Source organism: Prunus mume, linkage group LG2 (genome assembly GCF_029339155.1).
Source record: "Prunus mume cultivar Tortuosa linkage group LG2, ASM2933915v1, whole genome shotgun sequence".
Taxonomy (NCBI): domain Eukaryota; kingdom Viridiplantae; phylum Streptophyta; class Magnoliopsida; order Rosales; family Rosaceae; genus Prunus; species Prunus mume.
Window position 1 is genome coordinate 33,094,969 of NC_142699.1, and position 26,661 is coordinate 33,121,629.

Genomic DNA, 26,661 nt, shown 5'->3' on the forward strand with positions numbered 1-26,661 from the left:
CTTCTACTACTATAAATAGGAGTCTATGTTTACAAATGGTTTACTACATCTAGAGAAAGGCATGCATAGTTTGCATGAGAAATGAGAGAGAGTAAGAGAGAAAGAAAGAGAGAGTGGTGATGAAACTCTTGGAGTTTGGTTTGGATGGTATAGTACATGAAGATAGGTAGATGGATTGTCTTGCCAATTTATTTTAAGGGCTCTCATTATCGAGGTGAGTGGTTTATGTAATTTGTTCTAAAAATTCTTATTTTGTGATAAAATATGAAAACCATGAAGTATCGTGTATTTGTTCTATTTACAAATATCTCTCCATTTCAAGTCAATCATGTCTAATTTGGTGCAATCTTTGTGAAGTATGTATTATTCATGGAACATGAGAACTTCAATGTTGGGGTATCCGAGGGATAGATGTACCACATGGGGACATAAGACAGTGAGGCCAGTAGGGGTTACGTGGTTGGTTACATGCTATGAAGGATAACGGAAGATATGAAGGGACGATGTGATATGATCAAGACTGGTGTATCTTTTCATGATATTTTCTAGAGTGTGTAAAACCGCATTGCTTGACTGTCATATTACATAATCTACTCATAGAGCGGTGATTGCTCATCCCTCATCCTGTTTAATTTTTCAAAGAATTAGTGGGCAAGACAAGGACTAAACCGGTTGAGGCTGAATTAGATGAGAGTGATATAGTTTTATTTATTTATTGTAAAGTTGTAAGATTTTGGATCTATTTTTATAAGAGAAGTTTATTTTAAACCATGTTTCGGTTTCTTCTTATTTTATTTTACTTTCTCACGCATCGGGCTCGGGGTTTTCATGACCCCCAGGTCCAGGGCATGACAGAATGGTATTAGAGGATAGAGATTAGACAATCTTGGGAACTGTGGTAGAAGTTTAGTGTGAGGATATAGGTTTGAATTTAAAGAAATTAATAACAAAGATCTTTAGGAATAGATTTTCTTGATTAAGTTTTAGTAAATTTCGAGGACGAAATTTTTTTTAAGGAGGGTAGATTGTGAACCCATATTTATAAAATTATATAGTTTGAAGATTTAATGTTTTTTCATTTAATTTATATTATATATTGTTATATTCATGATATATATAATATATATATATGTGCAATTTTTACTATTAGTTCTCTCTCTCTCTCTCTCTCTCTCTCTCTCTCTCACACACACACACACACACACACACACACACACACACACACACACACACACACATATATATAAGAACCCATATTATTTGCATGGCAGTGTGCACGTTGAGGTCAATCTTAGTATATTTTGGTAGATATTTAAGTGAAGTGAGTAATAGAAGGGACGATGTGATATGATTTGGACCGATGTACATCTTTTCATGATATTTTCTAGAGTGTGTAAAACAGCATCACTTGACTGACATATTACATAATCTACTCATTGACGGGTTGCTTATCCCTCACCCTGTTTAATTTTCAAATGAATTAGTGGGCAAGATAAGGACTAAACCGGTTGAGGCTGAATTAGATGAGAGTGATAGAGCTTTATTTATTTATTTATTGTAAGGTTGTAAGATTTTGGATCTATTTTTATAAGAGAAGTTATTTTAAACCATGTTTCGGCTTATGTTTATTTTATTTTACTTTCTCACACATCGGGCTTGGGGTTTTCACCGACCCCCGAGTCCGGGGAGTGACAGTTTTATACTCAAAACCTCGATGTTATTAGGAGTGGAGCCATTTGTTATATAGAACTTCCTATTTTATTAAGTATTCGATGTGAGACTTTATGTATTCTTCAACAATATTAACAACTTATTGTCTAAGCATTGATACAACAGCATAGCCCCAGTACACTAGTTGTTTAGAACTAGAATTGAACTTCTACACAACACACAACTCTTGAATTAATTCCAAGAGATATATAACTGTCTAAAAAACAAGAACAAAGAGATATATTTTAAATTTTAGAGACGGTTCAGCGGTCCACTACTAACAACACCGATATTGTCCTCAACTTAACCACTAACAAAGCCCAATAAGTTTGTCACAAAAGGTCTCGCGGTGATATTAATAGTAGAAGCATTCATTATATGTTATATTTTATTTAGTCAAAAATCCGACATGGGACTCAGATTCTTCAACTATATATATATATAGACACAACACTTGAATTATGAAGAGTACAACTTTTCATATAACTAAGTGATACAACTTGGCCCTGTAAAAATTTCATTTCCAAGTTTCACATAACACATAAAACTGAAATAAGTTACCAAACAATTTTTAAATAGTTTTCAATTTTTTAAAAATGAAAATTGAAAACTATAAACTAAAATTGAAAATTGAAAACTGAAATAAATAGTTATCAAATGGGCCCTAAATGTGCTGTGGAAAGAGATAGGTCATTAGGTCTATGCTATGTAGCAAATTTTTCTCCCCTTTTTTTTGTTGCCATAAGTCATATTCTCTCTCCTAATCTCATCACTTAATCTAACCGTTACAAGTATCATTGGAGATAATTGAGCGAATAAAATATAAACTATAGATTAACGACAGAGATGGGTGACCTTTACAAAGTATTTGTTTTTTGTTTTCCTTTTGAGCCTGAACAATTGCTAACAAGTTAACAACTAAGGCTAATCAACAAGAATAACGTCGTCCAGAAGGCAAACAAAAATAACGAGACAAAAGGCAAACCCAAAAAATGTAATTCACATAATATAACGTTTTTTCTTATACAAAAAGCCCTTTTTTGTATATTATATTGTGGTCCCATATCATTTCCTCTTTTTCTTTATTCAGCTTCAGCTTCCGAGGAGCCAAGGTAACAGAATCGAACTAGTCATGTAGTGAGACATGAGCATTGGCCTTAGGCCGTTGAAGAAGGAATTAAAAAGGTTATTGGAGTCGAACAAAGTTCCAATAATATTAAAAGGAGTGTTAGTGTCAGTCGCAAATAACGCTTAATGTAATATTGACTATTGATGATTGTTAACTCTAAGAGTTATATTGAAGAGTATAACTGCGAGTCGCAAATAAACGTGTGATGCAATGCAATCTTGACGGTTAATCATTGTTTACTCCAATTCGAGAGTCACAATGATTAATGGTTGAGATTTCGTCGGGCACTCATCCCTAGCAAATGCTAACACTCTCCATCATATTGTATAGAACAATAACTTTCCTACAGTGGTGGCATAGAGAGAAGGACCAATGAGATTGATGAGAAAGTGATTGGTGGAGAGCTTGAAGGAGAAAAACAAAAAGAATCGATGCAGGCTAGGCCAGGACTAAGTCAGATTCCATAGACGAAGGTACTACCCAACTTCCGCGAGTGTGAGGCAAAGAAGACTTCCGCGGGTACCACTTGACTATAATGCTTTTAATTACATCTTCTAGAAAAGAATCCACCTCCACCGAAGATAAGAAAGACCAAGTTGAGGTTGAGATTAAATAAATAAATAAATGTCGCATAATTTAGAAGTTGGGAGATAACTACAATATAGTATTTCCATAGTTTTCAATCCTCCATGCAAATAAAAGAAAATAATTTTCAGCAATAATAATCTTTTGACTTGTCTTTCAACAACCTTACCTGAATAGTTTCATTAGAGCATCTTTTTTTTTATTTTAAAATAATAATAATAATAATAATAATATTATTATTTTATTTATAAAATTTTAAGAAAAGGTTATATTGTTTTATTGATTAAGAGGGGAAATAACAATTTTTTATTTATAAAAATGAGCTATGTCATAATCTACAGATAAGGGTTCGGTTGTTGTACATAACTAAATAACTAACTCTCTCAACTGTAAGTAGGAGTGGGAACCTTGCTATTGATAAAGCGCCCCTCATCTCCCTAGTCACATGCTTATAAAGACCTACTTGTTATATTCCTCAAACAATTTATCATCAAGAAAATGCGGTGGTTCCTTAAACCAAGTAAGAGTAATTATCGTAAAAGCCTATCACCTCTAAATTAAATTTTGTTGAAGTAGAATTTTCATTCATACATGATATTTTTTTGTTGGTCTATTAATTATCATAAAAGCCTATCACTTCTAAATTAAATTAAATTTCTAGCTCCGCCACCACCAATGATAGAAATGATTAAGTCGAAAAAGAATTACAATGAATATGGGACAGCATTTATATTAAATGCAAAATATTTCAAAGAAAATAATTAAAATGTCACTAACTTGGTAATCAATTGCAAAATATCAAGGAAAATAATTAAAATGTCATTAACTTGGTAATCAATCTAATCTGCTTCTTCAACTTGACGAAGAATACAAATTTACAAAAGGTTGCCCCCTTTCAATTCTTATTACAAATTAAAATAAAAAATAAAAAAAATAAAAATAAAAGAACTATGTATTTCTCAAAGAAGTAAAAAAAATCTAAAAATATAAGTACAAAATTCAAACCGTGACGTTCTCATTTTCACCACCACCAATTACGTGGCGTTTCCTACACTCGCAGTAAAAAACTGTGGTAACTACGTAACCCCAGAGCACCACTAATCCATACAAAATTACCCAACCCAATTTATCCTCTATGCCCACCACCACCCTCGTCAGCGTCCCCGTCGATGATCCCTCCATCAAATCCTGGCCGTCCATCACTTCCTCCAGCTTCCTCGCCACCAACCAGGTTAAGAACACGAACAAACCCGACAACGCCCACCCGCACAACCTCTTACCCGCCATCAACGCCCACCCGACCCGGATCGCATCCCACGCGAACCTCTCTTCCAAAATCGACGCGACGAGCCCGAGGCCCAGAACCGCCATCAGGTAAATCTCGAGACCCGACCCGAGAACGAGGATGAAGAATCTGGACCACGACGAGTTGAATACAATCGACAGAGTCCAAGGCACGAAAGCGTACGCGATCGAGAGCGCGTAGATGCAGATGGAGGTGACCAGAGGTCTCCTCCAGGTGAGCTTAACGGCGTTAAGGGCGGAACGGAGATCAGGGCGTTTTCCATGGAAAGACGATGACGTGGCGGTGACGGCGGTGACGGAGGCGAGGAGGGAGAGAGCGTAGCTGGGGAGGAAGAAGATGGCCTTGATGCGGAGGAGATAAACGGCGTCATCGCGGGATTCCTTCCAGACTTGGCGGGCCTCGAATCGGGTCGGGGCGAGGCGGGCAAGGGACTCGAGGTGAAAAATGTGGGACTTGAGCGGATGGGAGGAGAGGGAGAGGGAGAAGAGGAGGAAGGAGAGTGGGAGGGTCGTGAGGGCAAAAATGGAAATGAAGGTTTGTTTGTTTCTCAGGAAAATCTTGAGGGAATCGAGCAGGGTTTTGAGAGCAGTTGATTGTTGATCGTGAGAGAAGAAGCCGTCTCTTTCCGACATTCTCTCTCGACGGGCGACTTTCTCACTGACTGCCCTTTGAAGTTTGTGAGTAGTTTTAAGGAAAGTTATCGAGTGTTCCTTGTGCAGTTGCCGAATTTACGGAAACGCCCTTTTCGACCCTTGTTTACAACATTGTTCTGTTCCGATAATTTATATATACATCTACTTAGGATAATGACGTTTTATCATGAATGAATCCAAATTCCTCATTCTGATCACCATCCTTCAAATTCGATTATCAAGGGCATCCCAAGGTAAGCTCCGTTTAATCTTCCGTTAAAATTAAAGAGTAATATTTTAAAAACCTTTTAGTTTCTAATCTCTATCCAGGGCGGCCCTCACTTTAAAGTAATGAAGTAAAATTGGAATATTCGGAAGTGCGAAGTAGGGCGGGCATAAGACTCGAGAAACTCATGAACCTGGCCGAACTAGTCCAACATGATAACAGGGTGGTCTATGTTTCCTGGTGATTCAATGTTTGTGTTTACCCCGAAAAGGACCTGCCGGCCATGTGCTTGGAGTTTGGCCGTGGAGTTTGCTTGTTGCGATTGCGAATGCGTGTCACTATTGGTAGTGAAAAACTCCAACAAACTGAAAATGGTAAGATTGGAAAATGCGCACCGATATTGACTTTAATCAATCGATTGTGTATTGAGCGGGGAACTGCCTAAATACAAGTTCTTTTCTATGCTTCAATTAAGAGGACTTCAATATTCATCTAGTGCGAAAATGGTAACTAAAAGAAGCTGAAATAGAACGGTAATGAAAATGGCAGAAGTTTATCGGAATATTTCTCTATTCAGACAACTTGAAAGCAACACAGCCGGAAGATTTCTCTATTCAGACCTGGATATATGAAATTAAAATGAAGATTGAAGATTTCTCTATTCAATGTTGTACCAAAAAAAAAAAAATCATACCAAGAGTTGGCATAGCAAAATAACGAAATTTCCTCTGGGAATTCAAAGAATGAAAAATGAAGGCTGTTTCAAGCTTTTAAGATGGGTTTATAAACGTTGAGTCTGGTTTGTGTTGGTTGAGTTGTCCTTCATTTGCTGATGATTTCTCCCTCAATTTACAGAGAATGAGGCCGGTTAAGTGTTGAGACCAGTAGCCAATTTGAAGTATCCACTTGCCATTGATTTTGGTGAGTGGGTTACTGAAAATACAAGGAAACCCAAAAAAGTTGATAAGAGGCTTTGATGAGAAATGATAGAAGTTGTCACTAATAGACTTAAAGAAATCCAAAGTATTAGTCCACTTGTCAGTGATTGGTGAGTGACAGCCAAGAGGCTTTGATTATAAATGACAGAAGTAGTCACTATTAGAGCACCTCCAGCACAAGGCCTTTTGCCAGGGCAAGAGGCCCCTTTTGAAGGGTTTGGACCTCTAGCGCAACCAGCAGCCCGGACAAGCCCAAAGGCTGATCCTGCCTGGCTTCAACTGAAGGCGCTGATGTCGAGCAAAAAAAAAAAAAAAAAAAAATTCAAAGTTTTTTTAAATAAAAAAATACCAAAAATTTATGGATGTTTTCCCTATAAATACATAACAATTTTGTTCACTTTCCCTATAGATACATAACAAGTTTATATTTTGTTGCATATTCTTTTCTTTTTTTTCTTGCCCTTGCCCTAGCCTTTTGGGGTGGAACCAAAAAAGGTAAGGCTGCCACTATTCACGTGAATAGTAGCAGCTCTTGCCTTGCCTTTGCCTTAACCTTAGCCTTTTGGGGTGGACATGCTCTTAGACTTAAAGAAATCCAAAGTATTAGTTCACTTGCCTTTGATTGGTGAGTGACATCCAAAAGTAGCTAACTAAAAGAAAAAAGAAATGGAGAGATAATAACCACCATATCTACTTCTTTATTTATTCATTATTTAAGTCCACTTGCATTATTTCTTCTCTTTTTTCAACTTTTTCACGTGTATGTTGAGCTTTGGCTTTATTTTAAAATTCTTCATCACAAAGAATATTGAAAGGTTTCCATCCACTCCATCATATTTTTATTCTTCTTTAAATCAACTCACTTGTGATGAAGTCCCTCCATTGATGAAGTGAAACTTGATTAGCAGCTACTAACTTTCTTCTTTTAACATGCCTTGATGCATAATAAACTTGGAATGCTAGATTGATCCAATTGCTGCCAATTTCGGACATGTTGTTCTCCACATAAGTAGGAACAACATTCATGAAGAACTTAATTCCATTTGAGCAATAGAAAATCTGATTTAGCATGGTTGCAACTGACTGGTCGTCACAGACAGTGGTGGATCTAGGAATTTTTCAGGGAAGGGGCAATGTTAAAAGGCTAAAACATCCGAAAAAATAATAATAATAACCAAATAGCCTTACAATTTAAACAACACTAATATTATCCATAATTAAAATAAATAAGACTTTTACGTCTAAGCCTAATTGACTATAATCTATTTTCTATATAAATTAAATGCACAAAATTCATGTTACTGTTCACCCGTTTTGGTTTACTCCTATAATGGAAGGGCAAAGTTCCCCACTGCCTTGAGAACCATAGACTGGTCAACAAGTCAGCTTTCTTTGGTGTGCGAGCGTGCCACGCTAGTAATAAAAATTCTAGCAGACTTAGTTTGGAATGGATAACTTGCGCCCCAAGTTACTGATTTCTGCAAACAAACGATTGTGAATTTGGGTGAGGAATATCTCCCAAGTAAGTTCTTTTCTTGCCTCAGACTGGTGAGGACTTTAACAATTTATCTCAGTATAAAGAGGTTGTTCTGGCCAGAATGGTTGATGGAATTTAAACTGTTTTCAGGCGGAACTGCCTTTTACAAAACTATAAAAATAAATGCCAATGCTAAAAAGATAAAAAGATAGTTGGATCTCTATTTCTGCCTGGATGGGAGGCTCATTATGGGTCGGACGGAAATGCCTGGCCGGATCGACCGTTGACAACTCGACGCCCGGTTTTCAACTACAAATTGATACCAAAGGTTGATTCTGCAGAGCTTTAATGTACCTTAAGCTTTTGTGAAGCTTTTGAGTGGGCGAATCGCGGCTTCTTCATTTGAAATGGCGTATGGTCGTTCTTGAGGACGCTCGGTGAGCTAGAGACTGCGACCGTGAAATTTGTTGAGGTTTTCCATTTTGGAGAGAACTCAAGCTCTACCTATCTTGGTTTCTGCTGAACTAAATTTGTAACGAGAAAATCTCGTCAATGACTTATTTCTTAAGTCCGAGCCTTGAGAATTCTGATTTGAAGTCGGTTTTACTTGAAATTCAAGTGGGTGTTGATGCTTTGGTGATTATCACAGGAAGAAAGATCGCAGAAGCTAGCCAAGCCGCTTCATTATTTCTCCACGATCAACTAGAATTGCTTCTTCTCCAATTATCTCGAAAATTCAAGGTCTTGAGAAGGACAAAGACCAAAGACATGTCGCTTCTTCAGTATTAGGTGAACAGTTTATTCCTCGCCTAATCGCTTCTTCTCGCAGCTCGCTTGAATATAGGCATCCGCGAAGCTTTGCATAATCATATCGACGCTGGGCTCGGGCCTACAGCTCGCTCATCTATTCAAGAACTCGCATACGCCACCCTAGAGTATCCACTAAATCATGCTCTCGGTGCCTTCGGATGGTTCGGATCCGCTGCGTGTCTATTTTCTGAATTGAGGTTTCCGGACATAGTTCTCGCCGAGGATCGTGTTCGCTCAACCATTGTTGTCGCGAAGTCCCCAAGAGGTCAATTGATAAGTACCGATGTTCTTCGTGCATCAGACAAGAGGTCTGCGCAGCTGGCAAGTGGTGATCGGAGAACCTATCCTTGGTTTCACCTACATCATCTATTTGAGAAGGAGCCAAGAAGAATCGCAGAATCGATTTCAGAAGAAGTTCCTGAGTGTGACCTTACCCAGAGATCTGCCTCATGGAGGAGGAAAGCCTCCAAATTATCATTTGGAGGCGAAAGTCTACCATCCCAACTTGTAAGGCACTTGGCTGCCTCACTCATACCCTCAAATCATACTGAAGCTGCAATCGGGTTCTTCTTGGAGGGATGCAGATGACTTGGAGGTTCATAAAGATGCCAGGTGTGCCGTGAATAAGATTAACAATAGTGTAGATGCCCTTTATCCTTCATGGGAACTGAACTCCTGCAGTTCTGGGGAGTTTGATGCTTGGTGGAAGGCCGATTCCGTGATCTGCCTGCTTCTAGTACCGCTCTTTAGGTTCTTTTTAAGGGCTGGGACAACTGGACTGTCCATACAAATGAGGAGACCCACAAATTTATGGTGCAGACCATTAAGGACATCAATATGCAAGTTATAGAAGGTAAATCCTTAATTCTGTCTGCGTCGCCCATTCTGCTTTTTAGAGATAGTGCTAATCTTTCATTCTGTCTATAATCAGATCCCTCTTTGACAAAGAATATTGGTAGCCAACCTGCTCAGAGTGGAGAGGTGTTTGGTAAGTTTTGATATTTGTTCAGCTTCTTCTATTACTCCTCTACTGGATTGACCCTTGACTCTTATTTTCTGCATAGTTAATTCATTGTTATTGCTGGGATCTGAGCGCCTCCGTGGATGGAGAAGAGGAAAAAGAAGAAGAAGAACAGACTCTGTTGAGGCCACTTCTCTGTTAGAAGAAAAGAAAAGAAACCGCCTAATCTGTGACTCGTATTCTTTGACAGCTTTCTTTTCAATTCTTCACAATCTGCTCATAATTTTAAGGCTCATTCTCTGTTCGTTGCAGCTGGAAGCCCTTCTCCTTCTCTTACTAAGTCAAAAAGACTTAGAAAGAAGATTGTAGAAGAATATGTGGCCCCGGAGGGAACTAGGGCAGTTCCTACCACCATTTCTGCACGGATGACAATCTGAGAAAGGCTTTCAAGCTGTGGAGCAAGAAAGAGAGCTGGAAGAGCTAGAAGAGGTAGGAGAGGAGCCTCAAGAGAAGGCCAAAACAGTGGAAGAAATGGTGAGTTTCATATACTTGGCAGTATTTGTTTCTGCTGCACTCTTATTTCTCCTGCTCGACTTCGCCCATCCATAGGAGGAAATTCTGCGAGGTGATAGCGAGAGCATTGCCTTGGCTCTAAGGCGATGAAGATATAGGGGCAGGGCTAACTACCTCGAGGTGGCCCTTTTGATGATCCAGAGGCGAACATTCTACGCCGCTCCAACACCGAGGACCAGGGAGCACCGGATCGAGCCTGGGAACAATGAACAAGTGGTTCTCGCTCCAAACCGTAGTAGAAGTGGCTGCTGCCTCGGCTTTATGGTGAGTTCCGCCTTACTCGCCTTTTCCTGCCTTATGTGGTTCTCGTCCTGCTCTCTATCTCTCTCTCGACCCTCAAATCTTTATAGGCGAAACATAAAAACTGCTGATCTTGGTAGTGAGGACCATCCTCTCACCTCCGATTGTTGCTATGAGTGTTTTTGTACTTTTGTCTTCTTCTTTCTGTTTCGCCTTTTTGACTTATGCTTCCTTCTACAGATGCCTAAACATTCCCTTGTAGGTTCATCCGCCACGGCCTCTTTGGTCACCGAGTCATTTGAAGCCATGGACCTAGATGCCCACCGATAAGTTGGAAAAGCTGCTTTCCTGTAGGTAAGATAAAGTCCAGGCAGTGGAAGAAGCAATGGAGAGATCAAGATCCGGTAGTCTCAATTAGAGCCGGATGAGGATAGAGAGGCCTTTGACCAGCTGATGAAGGATCTGGATCTACTGCACAGACAGAACATGGCCCCAAAACCCATACTTGAGATGAGCCTTGGCTTGGCAAGGGATGTGCTCAACCTTCACGACAACGCTATGAAGATCTGAGGCCCACCTTCAAAACCTCTGAGTTCTGCAAGGCCACTCATGAAGCTAACTTGGCTGACTTTGCAAAGCGTAACTAGACCGATGGTTGCGGGTATAAAGAAGCCAAAGCTACTGCGGATAATTTGGAGAAACAGATTGCGGAGCTTCAAAGGCAGCTAGCGGAACGCCGGGAAGTGGAGCACAGACTCGGGGCTGGATTGAGCTCCAAGACCAAAGCCACCTTCCTTGTGCAGAGCATGGTTGCAGCTTCTAGGCCAGCCCTGGAGATTGCAGAGGCTTCAATTCATCAGGGTGTGCTGCTCCAAAAGGAACTTTCTATCAAGAAGACTAATATGCAAGCGACTCTTAGAAAATTAGGATTTTGATTTTGTTATCTTTTGCTTTTTTATGAACAGCTTGCCATGGGGAAGGCCCTACGGCTTATTTATTTTAATTAAAGTTTATTTTGTTGCAACTTCTAGTTTTTGATTTCTATTGATGGAATAAACAGAAAACAGAAGTAGAAGTACAACAAAGGGACAAACTCAAAATAAATCTAAAACAAAGGTAATTTTAAAAGGAATCAAAAGATTTTTAGTGTAATCTTGTGTCTATCCCAGGGTCTGTTTGTACAGCCTGCGAATCCCACATGGTTGGATAAAACTTTTTTAACCATTTTCCATTGATTGGGGCCGTATGAATTTCTCCATCCCTATCCTGCAACCTGTATGCCCCCATTCCGAGGATCTGATTGATTATGAAAGGGCCTTCCCATGTAGGCGATCATTTTCCATAACCACCACATGGGTTCCAAGGCGTAACGCTTTCCACTATCTTGTTATAGGCCCTTGATACACCTTGTTTTCCCGCCAGAGTTTGTTGAGAGGTCAATTCGCTTGCATCCAATCCTTCCAGCCTAAAGCATGGCCAGGGAGTAGTTTTCTCCTACTAAGTCATGTTGGTGAGCAATTCGAGGGACTGAACAGCTATCTCTATAGGCAGAATTGCATCATGACCGTAGGTTAACGCATAGGGAGTCATGCCGTTGCTTTCTCTTTTTGAAGTTCTATATGCCCACAGAGTTTCTGACAGCTTCTCATGCCATTGTTTCGGATTCTTCTCAAGCATTTTCCTGATAATGTTGATGATCACTTTGTTGCTTGATTCCGCCTGTCCATTGGCTTGGGAATAATAAGGAGTGGACTGGAGCAGTCTGATTTGAATGCCTCTGCCATGTCCAGCATTTCTCCGGATATGAAGGAGGATCCTCTATCAGTTGTGATTGATTCTGGGATGCCAAATCTTTGTATAATCTGTTCTTCTATGAAAATGATAATCTCTTGAGATGTAATGGATTTAACAGCCTTGGATTCTACCCACTTAGTGAAATAGTCTGTGGCAACAATGATAAAGCAGTGCTGCTAGCTACTGGCTGGATAGATCTTGCCAATGAGGTCCATTGCCCATCCTCTAAAGGGCCATGGCTTTACCACTGGATTCATGGGAACTGATGGAGCCTGCTGGATTGGACCGTGTCTTTGACAAGATTCACATCCCTTGGAATAGTTAATGCAATCTTTCATCATGGTTGGCCAGAAATAGCCATATCTTCTAATTAGCCAGCACATTTTTCTCCCACCTTGATGTGCTCCACAGATTCCTTCATGGGTTTCCCCCATGACTTTCATGTATTCTTTCTTCCCGAGGCACCTTAAAAGCACCTCATCCTTACTTTTTCGGACCAAATCTTCATTCCACATAAGGTAGTTTAAAGCCATGATTCTGATTCTCTTTTCAGAGGGCAGAGTTGGATATCGTAAATAGGTCATGATAGGATTTCTCCAATCATCTTCAGTGATTGTGGCAGAATTGACATCTATTTCCATTCCCCTGGTTAGAACAGATGGCAGGCTTTTCTTTCCTATCCTGATGATTCTTTGTACACAATCTTCGAGCATTTGTATGCCTGTTGCCGCCTGAGCCAACTCATTAGCTACAAAATTTTCTTCCCTTGGGATATGTTCCCAAGTGGGCTCTCTGAATTCTGTCAGAAGATTCCTAGCTGCCACCAAGTAGACGGCTAGTGAAGGGCTTAGGCACTTGTATTCCCCAACAATTTGTTTTAAAACCAACATGGAATCTCCTAGAATTTCCACAGATTGGATTCCTAGTTCTACCAACATTTCCAAGCTAATGATTAGAGCCTCATATTCTGCCCTGTTGTTGGTGCACTGGAAATCCAATTGGAAAGAGTAGCAGTGTCTGATTCCAAGTGGTTCTTCCAAAACAATCCCTGCTCCGGAAGCTATATCAGTTTTTGATCCATCAAAGTATAATTTCCAAGGTGCAAGGTGAACTGAATAGACAGGATTGTTGAGGCAGGTGTGAGCTCTGGTTAATAGATCTGCATTTGCTATGTCTAAAGAATCTATATTTTCAATCTCCTCCCCGGGATGGTCTGCTAGGAAGTCTGCCACAGCTTGTCCTTTGACGGCTTTCTGAGGAACATATCTCAAGGCAAACTCACAAGGCTGGGTCCATTTTCCACCCCGCCTCTCAGCATTAGTCTTGTTAGCATGTATTTGATCAGATCTGTTTTGGCAATGATATAGATGGTGTATGGCAGCATGTAATGTCTGAGCTTCATTGCAGTGAAGTACAAGGCTAGGCAAAGTCTTTCAATTGTAGAATATTTTCTTTCCACCTCTGTTAGAGTTCTGCTCAGGTAGTAGACTGCCTGTTCCTTCCCTTCCTTGTTATCCTGAACTAATAAACTTCCAATGATATTTTTGATGCAGATATATAGAGCTTGAGTGGTCTGCCTCTCTTTGGTGGGGACAGAACTGGTGGATTCGAGAGGTAATGCTTGATTTCCTTAAAAGCTTGTTGATGTTGTTCTTCACATTTAAAGGTTTGTTCCTGTTTTAATCTTAACAAAGAAGAGAAAGGCTGGATCTTTCCTGCAGAATTGGATATAAATCTCCTTAAAAAATTAATTTTTCCCAAGAGACTTTGTAGTTCCTTCTTGTTTCTAGGTGACAAAGCTTCTATGATGGATTTTGCTTTGTTTTTGTCGATCTTTATGCCTCTTTGGTGGACCAAGAATCCTAGGAAATTTCCCGCTTGAACTCGAAAAACGCACTTCTTTGGGTTTATTTTTAGTTTATGTTGCCTCATTCTTAGGAATGCTCTTCTCAGATTTGTCATGTGGTTCCCCTCCTCTGGTGATTTAATCACCACATCATCAATATAAACTTCCAAGGAATGCCCTATCATATCATGGAAAACAGAATTCATTGCCCTTTGATAGGTAGCCCCTGCATTTCTCAAGCCAAAAGGCATTACAGTGTATTCAAAAGCACCTATATGTCTTGGACACATGAAGGCTGTCTTGTGGATGTCTTCTTCTGCCATCATGATCTGATTGTAACTTGCGTTGCCATCCATAAAAGATAGCATCTGGTTGTGGGCAGCTACATCTACTAGCATGTCTCGCCATTGGCATAGGGTACTCATCCTGGGAGAGGCCTCATTCAGATTTCTGTAATCCACATGATTCGACTTCCCGCTTTTTCTTTTAGAACTCGGTATAACATTAGCCACCAATCAAGATAGATGGTCGGCTCGATGAATCCCGCTTGAGCAGCCTTTCTATTTCTTCCTTGACTTTCAGTTCTGTGTCCATGGACATCCTTCTTCTGGCCTGTTTGACTGGAAGGTATCCTCTTTGATTGGCAGCCTGTGTTCTACCAACCCCCTATCTAATCCTGGCATCTCATGATAATGCCAAGCAAAACAATCTTCGAACTCCTGTAGAAGTGCAATGAGTTCATTCTTAAGTGGTTCTTTCAATAGTGCGCTGATAAAGGTAGGCCTTGGATCCTCCCTGGTTCCTAAGTTTATCTCCTGCAAAGGGTCTTCTACCTCTGACAGAGAGTCATCCAGTGCAGCTGGTGCAAAATCTAACACTTCCTCCTATAGTTCCTCTTCCTCCTGGCCTTCCGTGCTTTCATGAGTGAATTCTGCCATATTGATGGCTGGATTCTGCACAAAAAGCTTTCTTTCCTCCCAGTATATCAACAATCTCTTTGTAATGGACCGGATTTTTGCAGCTCGATCCTTTTCTTGTTGATTGGGACTAAACATCGGAGTTTTGGAAGTTTAGGACAAAAGGTCTGTTCCAATCCTCCAAAGAGTTGGTTAGACCTTCTTCAATGAGCCTCTGGGCCGTGGCACCATGGGGGCGGCCGTTCTGGTTAACTCCAAAAAAAGTGAAAAGTCCAAGGTCATCATGATAGTACCTTGCCTCACAACATATGGCAGAAGGTAGAAATGGTCGTGGATCGGCCTCTATTATCTCCATGTAGCCTTCTTCATTCCATAAAGCTAACTGTTGATGAAGAGTGGAAGGAACACATAGACTCTGATGAATCCAGTCTCTGCCAAGCAGTGCATTGTAAGTGGTAGAAGTAGTATCTACCACAAAGAATGCAACCTTCAGCTTCTTGCTTCATACTAAAACATCCACATCCAGGATCCCAAGGGTTTTGGTGATGCCCTCGAAATTGGTGACGGTCAAGCGGGTTGGAATTAAATCCCTTTCTGTCTCCCCATTTTGCTCAACATTCTATGAGGCAGAAGGTTGATGGCTGCACCTCCATCTACCATAACTTTGGGGATAGGAACACCCCCAAAGTTTGCTGTTATAAACAAGGGTCTGAGGTGGTTTGCCATTTCTTTGGTTGGTTTGGAGAAGCAAAGCTGACCTGAGCGCTTTGTTGGTGGTTCCTTCCGTCCCGGGATTGCTCGCTTGTCGCTCGCATCTTTTCCGCTCGCCAACCTCAGATTCAAAACTTTCTTGGGAAAATACATCTCCGTCCAAAGTGCTTTTCTCCCTCTATCGCCTGAACTTTTCTCGCGAATGAACACCATATTGATGCCTAGGTCGGCACGTAATAAGTCCTCCACCCGCACCAAAGGCCCGCCGTGATCCAACTCTCGTCATAATCCATCTTTCTCCGCCGTACTCCTCCGCCCATTCTCCTAGTTCTTCTCGCTTCGAGGAGCTCATTCGTCATCTCGCAGATGGTTCATAATCTAGTTGCTCCTCTTCATATTCCTCAGCGCAATCTTCTTGTCCTCCGGAATAGGATCGTTTTTTCCTCCGGTTGGGGAGTTTTAAGCACATCTTCCGAGATGGAGGTAGGATGGATAGAAGACTTCTCCGAGGATTCTCGCCACAACCCCGTGGTTGAGAGATTGCTTGTTCTGTCTGGGAGTACTGCTCTTTCCCTTTTTGGCGGAAGCACTGTGCGTTCTTCTTGTTATTGAGGAATGTGCAGATTGTCTCAACCTCCTCCTTTGAGTTCTTGTTAGCTCCATTGTTGGTCCGCCATTCTTCCGACTGAATACCACCGCCTTCAATGATGGCTGCCAAAGGTTTCTCACTTCCGGGCATTTTTATTGATATTTCCTCCTTGGGCTGCTTGGTCATTCTTCTGCTGGATCGGCTCTATCATGGGGTGTGATCCCAATCCGTCAAAAACACTTGGAGTGGGCAGTTCCTGCTTTCCAGACTACTTCCACCACCAAGACTTGCACTCGCTGCAGAGCACTACTCCAAATTGAAATGGTTGCTTTTGGTCTCTCCATAATCCCTTTGGAACTATTCTGCTTACCGAGCCACCTCTATAGCTGGTCTGTTTTTCTTTCGCTCGCCAATTTAGGTTGACCATATTAACTTGCGGCGGGGAAAAGGGTCTGTGGTGATGGATGAAGGTTTTTCTGCCAGCTTTAGCCTTCCTGCTGTTATCCCTTCCTGTATGACATCTCTGAAAACAACACAACTATTGGTAGAATGATTCCAAGAATTGTGCCATCTGCAATACTGTCTGCCCTTGAGTTCTTCTGGTTTGGGCATTCTGTGAGGTGTCTTTATTGCTTTCTGCAGCAACATTTCATCGAACAAGGCATCTACTTTGGTCAGATCAAAGGAATACACCTTGTTCTGCATTGGTTTGTTTGGAACAAACCCTCCTGTGAATGGTGGCGGCTTCTAATCCCTTGGAGGCTTTGTAAGAGTCTTACAACTGATGGGATGCTTTAATTTTGCCATTTCCGCCACTGCAACCTCTCCCTCCTCTGATCCCTCTGTATCTTCTTCTGACTCAACTTCAATCATATGTATTGAGGAAGAAGGGGATTTATAATACGTGCCTTTGGAAGAGTTTCTCTTCTGTTGTTCCTCCCTGAGCAATTCCTCGTACTTGGACGCTTTATCCGCCAGCTGCCAGATCTCCAAACAACATCCCATCAAATCTTTTTCTCAGAGAAATCTTGAGGGCAGCTTGAGCCATTTGGATGAAGTGTCTTTCTTCCATGGGGATTCGGCACTTCATTTTGAGCTTCCTGAACCTGTTTATAAAGTCTTGGGCAGGTTCGTCTTCATTTTGTTTGAGGGCAGAAGGTCACCGATGGTGACTTCTGGCTCAATCCTGTAATAGTAGTCATGGAAGACACTCTCCATTTGTTCCCAAGTCCGAATGGAATTTGCTGGCAGATTAGTGTACCAAGTGAAAGCTTGTCCAGAGAGAGAATTCCCGAAAAGTCTTAGCTTTAACAGAGGTTATTTTCTATGGCTATGCATTGGATAGGAAATCGCCTACGTGTTCGACTGATGAAGCATGAGGATCCTTTCCGTTGAATAAAGTGAAGTTTGGCACTTTAAAACCTGGGGACAAAGGTATCCGATCAATGTAAGGTGGGTATGGCTCAGAGGTGGGTCTTTCTCCTCCCGGCCTCAGCTCCATCATTTCCCTGATCATCCTTTGCAATGCCTCCACATCATTTAAAGCATTAACAGGAGGAGATTTTGTCCTGCTGCCGGGCATAATTAATTCGGTTCGCCCTATATGGCCTAGGCGTAACTTCTTCCTGTGTTCCTCGGTTCTTCCAGGGGTGGTTCCTCCAGCTTTCCCCGCCTGCTCTCGCATTGTTAGCATAGGGTAGTTTTCCCTACCTCTCCTTCCTCTTGCAGCGGAGGGAATGGATTGGGGTCCATCCTTCGGGCCTGTAGGGCAATCACTGGCCGCTCGGCGAAATTTCCAGGGTGATCTTGTGGGGCCGCTTGTTGTGGAACAGGTTGAGGCTCGCTGATTCGGGAACTTGTCCCGCACAGACCTTCGCCGTATTAGGGCCTCGACGCTCTTGGATAGGAAACGCTTCTTCCCCGTGGTCCACTCGGATTTCCCTTCGCTCGTATTCCAGCTACCTGCAACAAGAGGATTCTCTTGATATGGCCATGCCAATCCCGGTGGGGACCATAGGGAAGATCTAGTTCTTTGCCGACCACCTCATCCGGATTGGGAATTCGCCATGGCGCCTCTCCTTTCCCGAATTGCTCGTTGACCGCCATTGCATCATAGCCGTCATATTATTTAGAGTATCTTGGCTCCTTTGTGTTGTGACCTCTTGTCGTAACACAAATTCCTCATCAGTTCATCCTTCGAGCCGGCCCCGATCTCCCGCTCCCGTGGCCGCCACGCGTCTTTGAATGCCGAGCATCACTCTTCTCGATTCCACCTTCCCGAGGGCTACTTGGTTTATTTCCATATCGTGGTGTGGGTTCTGCTAGAGCTTCCAGTATTCATGAACTTGCGAAGAAATTAATGAGAATATGTATACTGAGAAGTCCCACTGGGCGTGCCAAATTGTTCACCCGTTTTGGTTTACTCCTATGATGGAAGGGCAAAGTTCCCCAACGCTTGAGAACCATAGACTGTCAACAAGTCAGCTTTCTTTGGTGTGCGAGCGTGCTAGTAATAAAATTCTAGCAGACTTAGTTTGGAATGGATAACTTGCGCCCCAAGTTACTGATTTCTGCAAACAAACGATTGTGAATTTGGGTGAAGAATATCTCCCAAGTAAGTTCTTTTCTTGCCTCAGACTGGTGAGGACTTTAACAATTTATCTCAGTATAAAGAGGTTGTTCTGGCCAGAATGGTTGATGGAATTTAAACTGTTTTTAGGCGGAACTGCCTTTTACAAAACTATAAAAATAAATGCCAATGCTAAAAAGATGAAAAGATAGTTGGATCTCTATTTCACCTGGATGGGAGGCTCATGGGCGGACTGGAAATGCCGGGCCGGATCGACCGCTGACAACTCGACGCCTTTTCAACTACAAATCGATACCAAAGGTTGATTCTGGCAGAGCTTTAATGTACCTTAAGCTTTTGTGAAGCTTTTGAGTGGGCAGAATCGCGGCTTCTTCACCAAAGGGCGTATGGTCGTTTTGAGGACGTCAGTGAGCTAGAGACTGCATGTGAAATTTGTTGAGGTTTTCCATTTTGGAGAGAACTCAAGCTCTACCTATCTTGGTTTCTGCTGAACTAAATTTGTAACGAGAAAAATCTCGCTTACTGAATGACTTATTTCTTAAGTCCGAGCCTTGGGAATTCTGATTTGAAGTGGTTTTACTTGAAATTCAAGTTACTTGAAATTCAAGTGGGCTTGTTGGTTGATTTTGAGTTGTCTATTTGACTGATGGTGTGTCAATTCTGGGCCTCGCTACTGGGATGGTGTGTCAATTTTTAGGCCCAAACAGTTACACAATTATTTACCAAAATTAATATCAAATATGAACAAAATGCATGTCAATTACACAATTAGTCTATCAAAATTCATATGAAATCATCCATTAATCTAACCAAAATCAATACCAATTAATCTAACCCAAAGTACATGTGATTTGGAGGTCACAAGATAAAAGTAGATGTGATTATGAGTTTGGGGTATTTTTCGGTGAATTTTTTGGAGAACATATGAATTTTTAATGAATTTCTAAATTTGGTCTAATTAAAATTTGACACATGGTGCCCTGATAGTGGACCACATTAAAAAGGAATGCAAGTTAAGAAGCACAGGATTCTAACTACAAACACAAGTCATCTTCTTCTTCGGCTGGTTGTGTCTGCAACTTAAGTGAAATTTTTTCAAAATCTTCTAAAATCTATAACTTTGGTTGTGGAGGTCCAATTGATGAACCGTTTTCTCCTACGTGATCGTGAGATCGAGCTCAACAATCTAAGGTAAATATTCAGGGTCTCACACAACAGCAACAAAACAGCATCTTTGAGGCTTTTAATCAAACACTTGGAGGGCACAAGCAAAGGGGCAAATTCCTGCATCTCCAACGCACTTGCACCTCCTTGCGCCTCTGTGGCTCCGCCCCTGACGGTCGAGTTTACTTATTTCTTGTAGATGGGTATGAAGCAAGTTGTTTCTCTCTTAGAGCATCTCTAATGGGGGGGGGCTGTATAATGAGGTGTATGTTAAATATACACCATTTGTGATCGGAATCACCCGCAATGGGGAGGTGTAAATGAGTGTAAATTTGCATCACCACTATGATATGCAAATTTAGATGCACATGTACATCCTTTTTTATATCCCTTACAGGTGGGACGTACATGAAAAAATGTGAGGAAATGTGGACAAAAATGGGAAAAAAATTGCTGAATGAAACCCACTTGCACGGCTAGAGTAGTTGCTAAATGATGCAATTCTTCTTTTTCTTCAAAAATAGCCAACAGCCAACAGCTTTAGGTCTATTTAAATATTTTTGGATGAAATCAATGATTTTTTTTTAATGAAATTATATCTTCTCTGAATTTAAATATTTTTAGATCTATTTGTTTGAAAAAATAAAATGAACCTTATACACACAAAATTAATTTTATAAAGTTAACATAAAATAAAATTTTAACACAAAAACGAATTAAGACAAAAAAAAATCAATTATACATCTTTAGATTTACATCTTCCCCATTGGAGCAAAAATCATATTTATAACCTCGGAGATGTAAAAAGAATGTAAAAGTGGCTTTACACCCCTCAAAAATACACTCTCCCACTATGGATGCTCTTACTTATAAAAAAAAATCATTACCATCGAGTAACTCTTTTTCCTACTTCAAAGGCCAAAGAAGATAGAACTAAGTTCTAGACTTGACTGTATTGGTTTTTCTAAACTGTTCTTTATCCTTATTTTGAGTTATTTTATGCATTTTGTTGATACCAAATATCAGTAAGGCCTATTCAAAAGAGCCCAAAGAGGACAAGCCCAAACTGTTTGAGGAAGTGGTTGGACCCGAGTGAAAAATAGACTACGCCAGGAGGCCCAATGGAGATAATGGTAGGCCGCCTATGCCCAACCAAAGCCCACGAGGCCACGACCCAGCACACTAACCTGGCAACTCTCCCCAGAAGTCCACACATGGGAATAAGAAGCGCTAGAATGGGCCCACGTCATATCACACGGACGCCTGATGTCCCCTAAAAAGGAAAGGACACATGTCAGTCTATCACCAGTCACACAATAGACTGGTGTCACGTCATCAACATCTCTTGCGTCCCACATCCGAAAAAGACAATTGAGAGGTCTCATCTCCCTATATAAAATGGAGTACTTTCTACCTAAAAAATGTAGTATGAACTTTCTTCATACTAGAGTATAGTACTTATAGAAAGCCTCATTTGAGAAAGAAAAACTGACTTAGGCATCATATGGTGGTTAGTGAATCCATCACCACCCTCTTTTGTGACTCATTCCTGTTTTTATTTTAAGGAGATTGGAGCTACCTACGACCACCGTACTTGACCACTCCAAATGCGATAGAGGCATACATAAGTGCAACTTCAAGACCACACGCCCATTCTTGAGGAAGGCTTGAATGAGTTTGACGACTCTGATTGGCGGTGCGAATTCCACACATCAACAAATTTATGAATTTATTAGCATTATTTAAATTTTGATTTTTTTATAATATAACACTTAAATTCCTTATATAGAATTCCACCCTCTCTCTCTCTCTCTCTCTCTCTCTCTCTCTCTCTATATATATATATTTATTTATTTTAAATATAAGTGATTGTCTAAACTACAAAAAAAAGGTTTCTCACATACATACTATCAAGGCAAGATAATATGGCACATTGCATTAGTGAAACTTCTGCAATCCTGATTTTCGTGATTGCAACAATGCTGATTTTTCCAGGACTTGCATGACATATTCATGTTGAATATTAGAACTAGCACTCAATTGCGATCAGCTTTTGTACAAGAAAACCATAAATATAAGTTTTTGAGTAAAATGAGACATCGCAATTTAGAAAGTAACAAAAGTTCCAAAGGTTTTCAGTCAAATATAGATGATTTACAATTAAATATTATCATTTATCCAATAACTTCATATATAATTCAAACTTGAGTTTTTCTTTAGTTGCACAAGGACAAACAAAGACGGTTTATTAACTTATTTTTTTAAATCCAAATTAATTAATTAATTAACCAACGCATGTGCAAACCATTAAAATCTAAAATGAATGAGATTGAATTAATCTGCCGTTTAGTTTGGAGTTATCCTACCAAATCTATTCTTCACTCTGAATGCGTTTCACATCATCAATAACACTAGGCTTATAAAAAGACAAACTTGTTATAGATTCTCCACCATTCTATAGCTTCGTTGGCAACAAAGTATATTTTAAAAAAAATTACAACATGGCAAGGTTCACTAGTTATCTAACTTCTGCAATCTTGATTTTCGTGACTGCAACAATGATGATTTTGCCAGGACTAGCAACCCTAGCACCCTCCCCATCAAATTTTAAGTTCCTAGAGGAATGCAAATCAAAGCTTCATGCCGAGTGTGGAAAAGAAATATTCGTTACAATAATTAAGGAATGGTCTATTAGTGATAGTTGTTGCATTGAGCTTGTATCAATGGGTCAATCATGCCACATTGCATTGATGGACAAAGCTCTTTCAGGCCCTCTTGCCAAATTAAACAAGTCGGATACTTTGACCAAGAGTGCAGAAATTTGGAGTCAATGTGTTAAGTCCTCAAAATATCTCTCTCGGGCAACTTCTCCTTCTTCAGAAGAATAACTAGTCTCTGAATTAATTATGTAATTGATTTCATATAGAAACATACTTAAGAATAAATGAAATCAAAGTTTTGAGATAGAAGCCTTAAATTTGATATGCTTATTCTCTTTTTACAGCATATCTTGTCTACAACGTTCGTCAATCCTCCACCTCATCACTTAAATTTATTGATTAGTGTTATACATATGTTTTAATGGATGAAATCACTTTCATATATATATTTATCTTCAATTTAAGTTACAAAAAGCAAGGCTCTCCAACAAATGAATGCTTATAGATCATATTTAAATATTATGATTGTTAGTTCTTAGGGGTTATAGGAAACACTATATCATATATTATGAATCACTTAAACAAGATACATTTCTACTTCTAAATATAATATCTTGCAAAAGGTGGCGATGTGGGTAACGTTATAGTAGTTGTTGGTTGCGAAGTTTGTCCGCTTTAATTTTGCTTTATTAGTATGTTCGTTTCAGTTTCCTTTTGGGCTTAGTTTGTATTGTGAAGTTTATCTAATGAAAGTCTTCTTTCATTTTTAATTTTTTTAAAAACCATAAAAATATGAGTTTTGAGTAAAATGACGCTTTAAAATTTAGAAAGTAACACAACTTCTGAAGGTTTTCATTAGAATATAGAGGTTTTACAATCAAATATTTTCATTTATCAAACATCTTGATATATAATTAAAACTTGAGTTTTCCTTTTGTTGATATGTGATTATCACACCACTAATAAGAGTGCGTCAAACCCTGATCCATCTGAAAATCAAGTATAAGCCTTGTATGAGGTTATAAAAAATGAACAATTCAGATCATGAGTTTACATTGTGGCGTTGTTCCAAACAATTGGTTAGCGCCATATTATCTTACGAATTGGTTTAGAGATTGTGTGCTACTCAATGTGTAGACATTACAAAGGGAATATTGTTGCATAGACATAGCATTAAATTCCCTAAAATGTTTAGGAAAAAGAAAGGCTATACTGAAGCTCGATATGGCCAAGGCCTATGATCTGGTGGAATGGGTATTTTTGTAATGGATGATGCGCATGATGGAATTCCCTGATTGCTTTATCCAGTTGATCATGGGTTGTATTACATAAATTTCTTACTCCCTATTGATTCAAGGGCGTTCGCTGGGTCTCCTCACTCCTACTCAGTGTCTACGCCAAGGAGATCCCCTCTCATCCCATTAATTCCTTTTAGTGATTGAGGGCTTTTCATCCTTACTTCAAAAGGCCAATCAGGATTCTCTAGTTTTCGTGGTTTCTATTGCTCCTTTCGCACCTTCCTTAATCACCTATTTTTTGCAAATGACATCCTCTTATTTTGTGATGCTGAAGTTACCCAAATAATGGAGTTGAAGCGCATCTTTAGTCTTTATGAAACAATCTCGAGGCAGCAAATAAATTTTGCCAAGTTTGCTCTCTATTTTAGCCCATCTAACTCTGAATTAGCCCAAGTTCAACTCCAAGCTCTTCTCAAGGTACCGGTAGTTCCATGCCATGAATGATATTTGAGTCTTCCTACTATAGTCCGAAAAAATAAAAAACAATATTCCGAGCTATCACAAATTGCATTTTGAAGAAGATTTCAGGATAGGAAGGTAAACTTATTTCTAAAAGTGGGAAGAAGGTGCCTATTAAGGCTGTGTGTCAGGCAATGCCAACCTATTCTATGAGTATCTTTCATCTACCAGTTGGCTTATGTTCTGAACTTTAGAGTATTTTTGCTCGTTATTGGTGGTAAAAAAGGAATTGAAAAATGTATCCAATGGAAGACCTAGAAGGCTCTAAGCAAGCATAAGACTGAAGGAGGTCTCGATTTTCGAGCACTTATCTGTTTTCATCAAGCTTTGCTTGCCAAAAAAGGGTGGTATTTTCTGAATTCCCCAATTCCCTCATTCCTGATGCTCAAAACTCGTATTTTTCAAATTCTGATTTTCTGCATGCTCAAGGGGGTCTGACACCTTCTTTTACATGGCAGTCGATATTATGGGGTCGTGAACTCTTCTCTTGTGGTCTTCGATGGCTTATTGATGATGGCCAACTTGTGAACATCTACACTGATCTGTGGGTACCTTACCATCTTACATTTATTGTTCAATATTCTCCACATCTCCATGTGGATTCCAAAGTCAGTGCTCTTATTACTACTATCGGAATGTTCCTAAGATCTACCGTTTATTCACTTTCTCTAAAGCTGAACTCATCATATTTATTCCTCTGAGTTGTGATATATACTAGTGATTGCCGTATTTGGCATTTTACTCGTAGTGGTTGGTATACAGTTAAGAGTGGATATTAGACTGCTTTGGAATTTCAAGCTCAGATGGCCTCTTTGTCTGTGTCCGGGTCTTCCTCTTCCTCCTCACAACAATCATGGAAGCATCTATCCTCTATGGAAGCTTAGGGCCTATTTGGTATTTGATTTTAGTCCAATTTTATAAACTCAAAAACAGATTTTAAATCCAAAAGCCCAAAAACTTGTTTGGTAGTCCCATTTTTAAAAAACCAAACCCAAAACAAACTCAAAAAAATCCCTATTATTTAAAAAAAACAAATGCATTTTTCTTGATTTTTTTTTTCTCACATCGTTTGTTGTTGTTGGTTTGTTCGAGCTCACTTCACTGCTAGTTCTCGCTCAAGCTTCAAGCTTCCATAGGAGAAGCTTGAAGCTCTTTTGCTCCCTCTCTCTCCATCTCTCTCTTCTTCCTTCTCTTTCTTTGTCCCTCTCTCTCTCTACCTCTCTCCTCCTCTCTCTCATCAGTTCAAACCCTAGAAATTGGGGATTTCCAATATCAAAGGTCACTATGCCTTTTCTATTTCTTTTGTCTTTTGCTTTCTCGATTTTTTTTGGATAGATGGGTTTTGTTTGTTAGTAATTTGAGTTTCTGCTTAAATTTGATAATGGGTTTCTTTTGTCTGGTAGAGAGAACCACCTTGCTTCTAGATGCCAAGGACTTTCAAGATTGAGAGGTACAAAGACAAAGAAATCTTTGGGTTGAAGCTGAAATGGGAGATTCTGATGAATCCAAAGATCTTGACTGTCGTAGCGAGGTTTAACGACAATCATCTCTCTTTCTCCTTTTACAATATGTTTGGTTGCTGAGAACATTTAGGAGAAATGAAGAGAAAGAAACATTTCTTAACAACCACTAATCTAATGGAATATTCAATTAGGAGAAATGTATTTGGTTGGTTTATAGCTTCATGCTTAGTTTTATAGCCTGTATGATACTCAAATTTATTTTTAAATGGAATATTTAGTATCTTGTTCCTTGATTTTATTTGTCGATATTTATATATTAATTTATTTGTACAAGTAACTTGGATGGATATTATGTGTGGCTTTCTTTACAACAACAAATCTATGTTGCTCTATTGTTGTTTGTGGACTAAAGGGCTATTCTTTAATTGTGTCATCATCGTTCCTGTGTGATGTTGTTTTTTACATTGATTTCATACATAGTAGAGAGATGTCAAACAGGGACCTTAAAAATGAGCTTGATGATAAAGCTAATTGGCCAAAGCCTATTGAAGACCATTTTATTCATCTGTTATATGAAGAGGCC

At 39.8% G+C, this 26,661-nt stretch overlaps 1 protein-coding gene, 1 long non-coding RNA gene and 1 pseudogene across 2 annotated transcripts; 2 read left to right on the forward strand and 1 right to left on the reverse strand.

Annotated features, from left to right (window-relative positions):
* Positions 1-4,222: 4,222 nt before the first annotated feature.
* LOC103323338 (uncharacterized) lies at positions 4,223-5,447 on the reverse strand. Its single transcript, XM_008225327.3, has one exon. It carries the CDS (start codon positions 5,360-5,362, stop codon positions 4,424-4,426), a length of 939 nt encoding a protein of 312 aa, XP_008223549.2. The 5' UTR covers positions 5,363-5,447; the 3' UTR covers positions 4,223-4,423.
* Positions 5,448-10,827: 5,380 nt separating this feature from the next.
* On the forward strand, positions 10,828-11,522 carry LOC148920094 (uncharacterized; annotated as a pseudogene).
* A 14,122-nt stretch (positions 11,523-25,644) lies between these two features.
* Positions 25,645-26,369, forward strand: LOC148920095 (uncharacterized). The gene is made up of 2 exons (XR_016124464.1): positions 25,645-25,893; positions 26,019-26,369. It is a non-coding gene; the product is annotated as an uncharacterized LOC148920095 (long non-coding RNA).
* The last annotated feature ends 292 nt before the right edge of the window (positions 26,370-26,661 follow it).